Here is a 10,526-nt window from a genome sequence, read left to right as displayed (position 1 = left end):
GATACTAATATCGATATATTTTTGTCAAAATTTTATGATATCTTCAAACATATATTTTATTCAAAAATAAAAACATCATCGTTTTCTCAAAATCACATAAAGCCATATTATAACATCGACTGAGATAAAAAATAAAATGAAATATTAAAATCACGATGTATCTCGCTGCATTGCGCGAGTACGCTTCTAGCACTTCTAAAATACATTTTGTGGTTGTTTATTTACCTCTTAATAATTCTATTGTGAGAGTCTCTGAATCATTAAGAAATCTTGTTTGGCAGAAAAAAAAGTCCGCCTCTTAATGGTACATAACTATTTTGATGTAATTTTCTTGTATTTACTTGATCTAAAGACATAAAAGGGTCGAGCAAATTTGTGCAACAATTTTTCTCCCATGTCACGTATGGATAAAAAAACCAACGGGGTTCTAATTGTATAAGTTTGGAATTAATTTTTTTAAAAAGCTAAATCATTTTTGTAACGATTCGATAAGTGTTAATGGACTTCCATTGTTGACTGGGCCGTCACTAGTTGGTATCAATTAATTAAATTGGTTTCAATGTAATTGGTACGTTAGATGTACATGTTAGTTCGTTGGTTTTACACACAAGATCGATAAATTATTAGACTAACATATCAAATTAATAAATTATTTTAGAAATAAGATTTTCTTACAAGACATAATTTTGAAAAACCCATTTCCAATCCTAAGAATTTTTGTTAATTTATAAACTCATTTGGATTAAGGCTAAACACTTCATCGTATTTGATTGAACACGACAGATACCGAGAATCTAATTCAGTAAGAGTCATAACAAAGAGCAAGAGTGTTACCTGGTAAATGCTTACTGAGTTTAAGACGCTTAGCAACATTCCTGAGAATGTTACCCGATAAGTTAAGTAAGGGTGACGTTTATTGCCGGTAAACGCATACTTGATGTTTGATAAACGCCCAATTTCAACTTATGTAAACTCATCCAAATTCTGTTTCAACTTCTACGATTTATCGATGACAAGTATAACGAGAAATAAGATCTATCTGTTACCTCGATTTGATTTTCAATTAAAAGAGATCCATCTTCGTTCGGTGCTGGTTTACGATTTTTTGAACTTTTATCTCATCCCTAATTTTAGATATTGGGTGCAAAGGATGTGATCAGAGCCCAAATATAAAGCCCATGGGCCTTGCTATTGTAGAAAAACCACAAAAACTATACCATTGTTTACAAAGAAATAGATTTATTGTTTGGATTTAGGATTTTTCCATTAGGATTGATTAAAGGGGAGATTATTTCTTACCTTCTCACCATAACTTTTATTTTTACCAGAAAACAGCCCTTGGAATGTGTGTGTGTGTGCACGTGTGTTATTAATACTACAGTAATATAATATAATATTTTGATTTATAATAAGAAAAAATGCAAAAGCAAGTAAATGACAAAATGGCCCCTTAGGTGCTGTTACCAAACGCTTACCTGGTAAGCGTTTACCAAGTTACTTTACTTTACCGATTGAATATGGAAATGATTAAGAATCTTACCTAGTAAAAACGAAGACAAGAATTTCGAGTCTTACCCAGTAAGAGAAGACGAGGACTCTTACCATGCTTAGCGTTTACCAGGATAAATTGTTGCATACAATGTGTTTTAGTGAATAAAATCTTGCCCGGTAAGCAAGCGATAGTGTTGAATTTTACCGGTAAGTGCTTACTAGGTAAGTGTTTAGGTAAACGGCCCCTTAGTTATCGGGATAACAAAATTTGTTAGGACAAGAGAGCGAAACCAAGCAAAATTGTAAACTCCGATAACAAATGATGTAGTAAACGAATTTTAAGAACGAAACTAGAGAAAATCATAAAAGCACATACCCTTTCGAATGGGTAACACTGACATCAAGTGAGGGTATTAAGGGTGGTTGGAAGACTCATGACTCAAGTAAAGGCATTAAGGGTGACCTAAACGCATAAAAAGTAGGCTAGAACCAAGTAATGTAACTTATGAAAAAGCAATATTGATCCGACAGGTGTTCAGTTAACTTTCTCTATATAATCAGTAACAATGTAAACATGTTCTTGTGTTGAGAGTCTACAAGGTTCAATAGCATGTGGGTTTTGATTTAATGCAACAACATTATGTTTGATGAATCTATCATAACTCCTATTTTAATTGGATAACCATCAACCCTCCATAGACATGGGCAAAAATAGGTCCCAGTCCAAGATTTTCTATTTGCAACAAGTTTCAACGTAACCAGCCCCCATCTTGGTTTTACCGGTCCCGTTTTCCATGCACAAAGCACGGTCCTAAATTTTCATAAAAAATGTAACTAGTACCAAACCGTCGATTTAGAACCAGTGCGATGCGGGTCCCATGTTGACAATCTCTAACCCCACATGGTCCTAACTCCTAACAATTTTCTTGGTAATATTGTTGCAGGCTTTCAGTCCAACATTAACATGTTTATGCCCATATTACCCTTTTTGGGCCTTCACAACATATATAATCTGTGCAACTATCTTCAGAAAAGCTTGTCACATTCGCATTCGACAGTGTTTGGGGTGCAAGGGATTTGAACGGCTCACCATTTGGTAACGGTATAATTAATTTAAGGTTTTTATTTAAAAACTTTGTTAGGTTAAAATTATGTAAATAACCAATTTTTAAAAAATTGATAATTTATTTACTAAAAAAAGTTTATAACTAAAACATTTAAAATGAAAATGTTTAATTGTTTGATTATTCAGGACTTAAATATCATATAAAAAGCTTATAGATGGAGTGTTTGAACTTTTCCTTTCAATATATGTTATTGGTTAATTACTTTCTCGGTCACAAAATAAAATATCTACATTATTGTTTTAGTTTATCCTAAAATAAGTATATATTTACGCTTAATGATGAGATGATGAAAATTTATCTCTCTATAATTAAAGGTAAATTTATTCTTTAATTAATTTAAAAGTGTAATAATCACACATTCTTAAATTGTGTGTGTTTTTTTTTATCGTGAACATTTATTTTGTATGCCTTTGATATATAGACATGACAAGACAAAATAGTTGTTCAACGTTTGATAGGACATAATAGAATAAGTAAAATGATCAATTTACTTCTAATGAGTTGTTTATTTATTTTGATTAATTTACTTAATTTATTGAATTATAATAAAAATAGAAATTTATGTAGTAGAAAGTTTTCGTCAAAACAATAAAAATAAAATTTTTATGTAGTTTTCAATTTTTGTTTTTATCTTTTTTCTACATTATTTTTAATGTTTGTAAAAAATTACATAAAATAATAAAAATTTAGAAACCATATAAAATTAATATTTTGAAAACAACAAAACAAAAGTTTAAAAAACATAAAATACAACAAATAAAAATTAAAGAATGAATAAAATGTAAAAAAGAGAGAGACCTATTTGATGCTTTAGAAGAGAATTAAGTTATTTGATATTATATTGGTAAAATATAAGTCTGTTCCACATTGTTCCACTTTGTTCGTGCTTGTTTTACATAAAAATTCTGTCAAACATAGAACAAATATCCATGTTCTGTCATATTATATCTAGAGTATCAAAGTACCAAACCTACCCTTTAAAACGAAGAAAGTACTAGATAATGTTGTTATGAAAAATTATAAGCGTTCTCGCACAATGCAGCAAGATATATCTTTATTTTAATTTTTCGTTTTAGTATTTATTTATGTCGATTTTATAATATGGTTTCGTGTTATTTTGAGACAACAATTATATTTTTTATATTTGAATAAAATATAAATTATAAGGCCATAGAGAAATTTACGTCCAAATATTAATATCAATTAACAGTTTAAGAATTCTCCTTTTTATATAATTTTTAGTTCAATTTTTATTATAATTTTAATTCAAGATTAATAACAGAGTAATTTTATTTTAAATTTAACAAAATATTTTTTTATAAAGATAATAATTAAGTATGCTGTTAGGATTCAATGATTATCTTAGTTACATTTTATATTTTTTTTATTTAAAATGAGATGTTTATTTTGTATTTGATTATATTTATCTGTAGATGGTTATACGAATTCAAGAATGAAAAATTAATAAGTTGTATTTAATCACAATTTACTTATAACCTTGAATTTTAAGTAATATTTATCAAGAAATAATGATTTATAAATGTTTTTATCAAATACCTTATAATATAGTACTAGTTGTGTACCCGCGCAATGCGACGGGAGCTATGAATTTTAACGATTTTGAAGTTCTACTGGTTTTATAAGATAAGATTTAACGATGATATAAGTTACACTTGGTCTTTACATATTAATACAATTTGAATAAATATGAGTTATGGTTCCAATTACAGACTATCGATGAAAAAAATTGTATAACAGTTTAAAATATAACATATTTAAACGACTCCACAAATGTGTTCGATTTACACCAAGAGCAAAGAACCAAGAAACTTGAGTTTTAAGATAAACACTCAAAACCAATAAAGAAAACTACAAATTTGACATATCATAAGCCATGAAAAGACTAAAAAGATGGATTTTAAAATGAAATTTCAACTGCTTAATTGTATATATATATTTTTTAAACATATTAATTCAGAACATATTATACAGTGCAATTTGGACAACCTAACCCCAAAATATATAGCATATATATAAATAAATAACTATAAAAGTATAAATCGTAAATATTAAAAATATTTTTTCACAGTATATATAATATATAATAATATAATTAAGTCAAAAACTATTCAATATTGGACTCATTTCGAATGTATTAACGAGACGATTATAATGGTGTAACTTGTTAAAATGAAAATGTATTTTTTAAACATGTTTTAATTGATATACGATTATGTATGTTAATTTGATAAATGTTTAAAATGAAACATTTAAAAGTAAAGAACGTAAAATAAATTAATTAACTAATTATAGGGGTATAAAGTATAAATTAAAAATTGTAATTTAAAAAAATCCGTTGTTAGAGGGTGAGTGTATGTGAGGGGTGAGTGTATGTGATGAGAGGAGGGGGTGAAAAAGTGAAAAAGTAGTATAAAGGGTATCTTGGTCATTTAGTATTTTAAGACTTTTGCTAATTTTACTTAATAAGATAGTATAGATAGATATATCTAATGGATTAGAGGATAAAATTTACTAATTAAGTAAAATATTTAAAACACTTAGAGCTAAAAAGAGTTACCAATCTCATTAATAACTAAGAATCGACTAGAAACAATTAAAAAACACTTGATTTTCTAGAAAACCTAAACTTAAACTAACTCGTCTTATTATTCCACCAAATTCGAAGCAAAAAGGAGGAAGCGCTGGATTTTGGCCCCTCTCTTCTCATCAAACTCCCTAAAAAGGACCAAAGATTGCAGAATTGGCAAAACAAACCCCTCAACTTCTAACTAATTCCCATTCTCCACGACATTGTAAATTTCTTACCAACTGGTAAACGCAACCCTCCAACTTCCACCATCACGCTCTTCTTCTCCGCCCCTTCCCCTTCCTTCTTCAAACCATCCAAAAACTTATGCTCCGTTTCCACCAACTCCACTTTCGACACATCCAAAATCCCCGAATTGCCCTCCACCTCGATCGCAAACTCTCCTCCGATGCCACTTAACCCCAAAACAGTAATTTTCTCGATCACCCAACCTTTCTCGAGAGCAAACTTACTCTCCTCCACATCCGACCACACCTTCGCCATATTTTTCGAGGCCGTAGCGCTGAAGTCAACGTAAGTAGATTGACCGTTCCCCAGTGTCATCTCGGGAAGCTCATCGTTATCGACGTAAAGTTTTCCGTTTGCTTTTGCTTCTGTGGCCCCGGCCGGAAAAGTTACGATAAGGGTAAATGGTGTCATTCTTGCATCTTTTGATATCATTCCTCCCCTTTGCATTGGAAGAATGGTGTTTTGATATAGATGGACATTGATCACGTGCAAGGGAGCATCCAAGGTGACGGTTTGGAGTTGTTTTGCAACGATTGCTTGACTAGGGTCGAACAGCGAGTACCATGTTCCAGGAGGGAACATGGCTGACACGTTGGTTTGACCCTGGTCAAGAACCGGTGAGACCATTAGACTCTCACCAAGCAAGAACTGTGTGCTCAATCCATACAGTTCTTTGATGTTTGGGAACGAGAAAAACAGAGGACGCGCGATGGGTGCACCGGTGGTATGTGCCTCGTAAGTCAACGTGTACAAGTAAGGAAGCAGCTTGTACCGCATACCTAAGGCATTACGAGCCGATTTCGCTACGGTTTCCCATTGGTAAAGCTCTTGTCTTGGAGAATAGTAGTTGGCATGGTCTCTTGAAAACGGGTAAAAAGCACCGAGCTCAATCCAACGGTTGCAGAGCTCTTCAGTTGGTTGCGGATAAAACCCGCAAATATCTGACCCGACCATCGGAATACCGAAAATCCCGAAATTCAACATGGTAGAGATGGAATACTTGATATCATTCCACGTCCCTTGGTTGTCACCGGTCCAATGAGCCGTGTACCGACCCGATCCAACAAATGTGGACCGTGACAAGATAAATGGTCGCTTTCCTTCGAGCCCTTGAAGCGCCTTGTGAGTTGCGATAGCATGCGAGAACCCGTACATGCTATGAGCATCGTACTCACGGACCCCATTATAATGAACTGCGCTCGTGGCTATCGTCTTGTACCCGATTGGGACGTGGGTCCCGGACGCATTAATCTTATACGGTGGATCATCCCATCTCGTTTTCGTTATATTCTTACAATCCAAACAACAAATCCAACCCGGCCCAGTGCCTGTTGGACACTTTCCTTTCGGAATCGTGCACAATCCTGAACAGAAATTGGAAGCCTCATTCATGTCAATCCATAGACCATCCACCGGTACAAGCTCATGAAACCGCCGGACCTCATCTCCCCACCATGAAACAGTGGCAGGGTTTAGGAAATCCGGAAAGTTGACCGCCCCGGGCCAGACCTGGGCAAGATACGGCTTACCCTCGTACTTGATAAAAACGTCTTTTGCAAGGCCTCGTTGGTAGGTGCCGTAAGAGGAATTGACACCTATCCCGGGATCAATAATGACAATATACTTCATGCCACGAGCATGGATTCTGCTCAAGAAATCGAGCAGTTTGGGGCGCGGGTAAGCGTTGGGGTTGAGGGTGAAGTCTTTGTGACCGTCCATGTGATCGTCGTCGTTCCAAATAACGTCGAGCGGGATGTTGGCCTTGTTATAATTCTCTACCACGTCTTCAACAACCGATAGATTGTGGTAACCCCATCTACACTGGTGAAATCCTGAATGCAACGTAACAACATTTGTCACATATACGTACACATATGCATATACATATATATATTGGACACGAATGAATATAATAACGAACAAGATGATATTAAGAGGGTGTTTGGGATTGCTTATTTGAAACAACTTGTGTCTTTTTACAAAAGCATTTATCAACTTATTACAAGTCAGAAGGGTTTAACTTCTTCAAAAACTCTTATTACCGGCACCGGTATAAATTGTTTATCCAAACACTCAATAGTGCTTATTACCGATTTCACACCAGAATAAGTTAATAAGTTGCTTTTATAAGCAATCTCGAAACACTCTCGGGCCCACATACACCTTTGGCCAAAAGGGTTGTTAAAATAATTAAAAACATGTTGGGACTTTATTTTCTTTCCTTTTGTAGTGGATGGTGGTACCATAAAAGAAAAAAGTGGCATGGTGGGTCACATAAATTATATAAGCTAACAAACCAACCACAAAAATATAATTCTATTAGAAATAGTAATATATAGTTCCAAATTTTAATCGACTATCAAATGGTATCGTTGGTGCATTAACCAGGCAAGATTAACGTATTGGTAAGAGTCTGACAATGCATCATGAACTTGTACAGTACAAGTCTGACAATGCAATTAGTTTGCAACATGGGATATCTGGTGGCAAAGTAAGCAAGAGAAGTACTAACCGAGGGACCAATATGGCATCGGAGCAGGCCGTCCGATGAGCTGAGTGTACTGATCCACCACATTCAGCGGCGACGGCCCGGAGAAGAAGTAAAAGTCCATAACACCCCCAATCACCTTATACGTCAGTGAACTCCCTCTGTAAAACACATCCATCCCATTACTGTTTAACAGCAGAACACCATGTGCGTAAGCTTCCCCACCCACATTCCTCAAATCCATGTACACCGGATGCGAACCGTACAAATCCATATTCAAATTGATCGCCGATTGATCCGTCGTCCACAACGTGTACGGATCGTTCGGGTACAGTTTTATCCCGTGAGGTTGTGAGTTCTCACCTAGCCCGTATAACGACGCATCCGACGGCAGAGATGTTGATATCTCCAGGTATTGGTCCTTGAACACTAACGAATTGTAGGGAGCGGATTTGTCCGCGGTGGAGTTGAACAGGGTCTGACCGTTTGATTTTCTTTTTACGGCGAACGAGAATGGGTCCGCAATGCAGCTGAATATTAGCTCGCCGCCGGAAAATTCAGAGACGGTGATGGGGTTTTCCCTTGACTTTCCGATGGCTTGTGTCGAGGGTCGGTCTCTGGGCAAGAGATCGTACGGTACTTCCCATCTTTGCTGTTGTGCATCGCTGATGTGTACCCTCAAACGGTCATCTGTTTCGTGCCTGAAATGAAATGAAACCCCCAAATCACGTTAAAGGTGTGAAGTAAAAATTTCAATAATAGCCCCTTTGATTTTAGTTAATAACACTGTACCCCACCTACATTGTGAGTGAAAAATACAGACGAGGTTGAAACTTACTTGATGTACAAGTGCAAGTGAGGGATATCTGGACCATAGATGCTGTTTTTCCGGTTGACTTGAAGGTGGCCGAGGAGACCACCGTCCGACGACTCTTGAAGAGAAACCAGACGGTAGCCATTTCCAATGGTGGTGGGTGCTATCCGACTGGATTTGGAAGAAGAAGCAGGTATACAAGACGATATAGAAAGTAGAAATATTGTGAGGAGAAAGGTAGATGGCAGAGAAGCAGACACCATGGTGGTGTGTTGGGGGTAGTGCAGTTGGGTTAGCTACAGAGCTAGTGGGGTGGTGTATATATACAGGGGGGAAGAAGAAAAGAAGGGTTTAGGGTAACAGGGGTTGGGAGGCGATAAGATTGGTGGTTATGTTAAAGTTCATGTGAGCATTGGTCCCACGCAGCACATGAAGACGAGCTTTGATTGTGGTGATGGAATTAGGGTTTGCATTTACTTCCACCTTCTAATTTCAAACCACCTCATTTTCCGGGATTGACTCGTGTTTCATACATTTTTCGACTTCGTACAAGTCTTACTCTAAAAGTTGCTGGGAATTTATTGTCTTCAAGATTGGTTTAACTTACAATACGGCTTGGTTTTTTTGGGATATTTCTTAAAAATCATCGGATTCATCTGTAATTAGTTGAGATGCACACAAACTACTTTGAAAACCCATAGTTATTAAAATGAAGACATAAAAAGTATCATTTGCAAACATAGATGATATTTACCATTCTAAAATATTGCATAATCAGTAACAAATAAAGGATATTTAAATAGGATAACAACTATTAAGGGATCCGTTTTAAACGATTATCAGATAAACATTTACTGTTAAGAGTCACCACCTCCACCTAACTTATTACGTAACATTCACGGCTATTGAAATGAATTGTTGGCAATCATCATTATTCGATAAATATTAATTGAATAAGATTCTTGATCATTGCTATGATTCTTGTTGTGTAAGATCCTCGGTCTCTTTTACAAGATAAAATTTTCAATCCTTTATATAATTCTTACGAGGTAAGGGGCTGTTTGGCAGTTGCTGAATGATTTAGTGCAGAATAGTTAAGAGGTCAGAATGGCTAAGAGGGTTAGAATGGTTAAGTGCTGAATGAAATATGGTTGTTTGGTAAATGTTTTCTGAATGATAACAAATTACCATTTTAACCCTCAATAATATTAAATAATTTAAATTAAATTATAAATAACAAAAATCATATATGTATGGASACGGTTCCAGTTTCATCGCCCCCTTCATCTCCTACCATCTCAGGCCCTCCCTCCGTCGCCGCTGCTTCCCCTCCGTCTCCGCCGCTCAGGCCTTCTCCTCCGTCGCCGCCGCTCAGGCCTTCCCCTCCGTCGCCGCCGCTCAGGCCTTCCGCCTCTGCCATCCCTCTCTGTCGCCTGCCTTAGCCGCCGCTCAGGCCTTCCGCCTCTGCCATCCCTCTCCGTCGCCAGCTTCGATCGACTGTTCCGGTGACCAACAAGAGAGGGGTGCTGGGTTCTATGATTTGATTTTTGGGTTCTATGATTTGAGACGGAGATGGAGACGGTGCAGGTGGCCGGAGATGGAGACGGTGCAGGTGGCCGGAGATGGAGACGGTGAAGGCGACGTGAACTCTGGATGGAGACGGTGAAGGCGACGCTGGAAGAGAGGGGTGGGAGGGGTAAAGATGGAACAAATGATGTCTGAATGGTTGAGTGAAGCACCAGGTGCAAAATGGTTAAGAGGTGTTTGTAA

The 10,526-nt window shown here is 36.2% G+C and overlaps 1 protein-coding gene across 1 annotated transcript; it reads right to left on the bottom strand.

Annotated features, from left to right (window-relative positions):
• Positions 1 to 5,133: 5,133 nt before the first annotated feature.
• Positions 5,134 to 9,019, bottom strand: LOC112525268 (alpha-xylosidase 1-like). The gene is made up of 3 exons (XM_025135316.1): positions 8,781 to 9,019; positions 7,967 to 8,643; positions 5,134 to 7,286 (listed from the first exon to the last, which is right to left on the bottom strand). Exons 1-3 carry the CDS (start codon positions 9,017 to 9,019, stop codon positions 5,404 to 5,406), a joined length of 2,799 nt encoding a protein of 932 aa, XP_024991084.1. The 3' UTR covers positions 5,134 to 5,403.
• Between the last annotated feature and the right edge of the window lie 1,507 nt (positions 9,020 to 10,526).

The sequence above is a fragment of the Cynara cardunculus genome, assembly GCF_001531365.2.
Source record: "Cynara cardunculus var. scolymus isolate 2C chromosome LG 13, CcrdV1, whole genome shotgun sequence".
Classification (NCBI taxonomy): Eukaryota; Viridiplantae; Streptophyta; class Magnoliopsida; order Asterales; family Asteraceae; genus Cynara; species Cynara cardunculus.
The sequence above is the reverse complement of the archived record's forward strand: the minus strand, read 5'-3'. Positions and strand labels throughout refer to the sequence as shown.

What these genes read in the sequence shown, in the direction of transcription:
- LOC112525268 (XM_025135316.1), bottom strand. Translation starts at nt 9,019, where the DNA reads ATGGTGTCTGCTTCTCTGCCATCTACCTTTCTCCTCACAATATTTCTA. An exon ending in CACTTGCACTTGTACATCAA is followed by an intron (nt 8,644 to 8,780) that starts GTAAGTTTCAAC and finishes ATTTCATTTCAG; the next exon opens with GCACGAAACAGATGACCGTT. An exon ending in GATGCCATATTGGTCCCTCG is followed by an intron (nt 7,287 to 7,966) that starts GTTAGTACTTCT and finishes CGTTGCATTCAG; the next exon opens with GATTTCACCAGTGTAGATGG.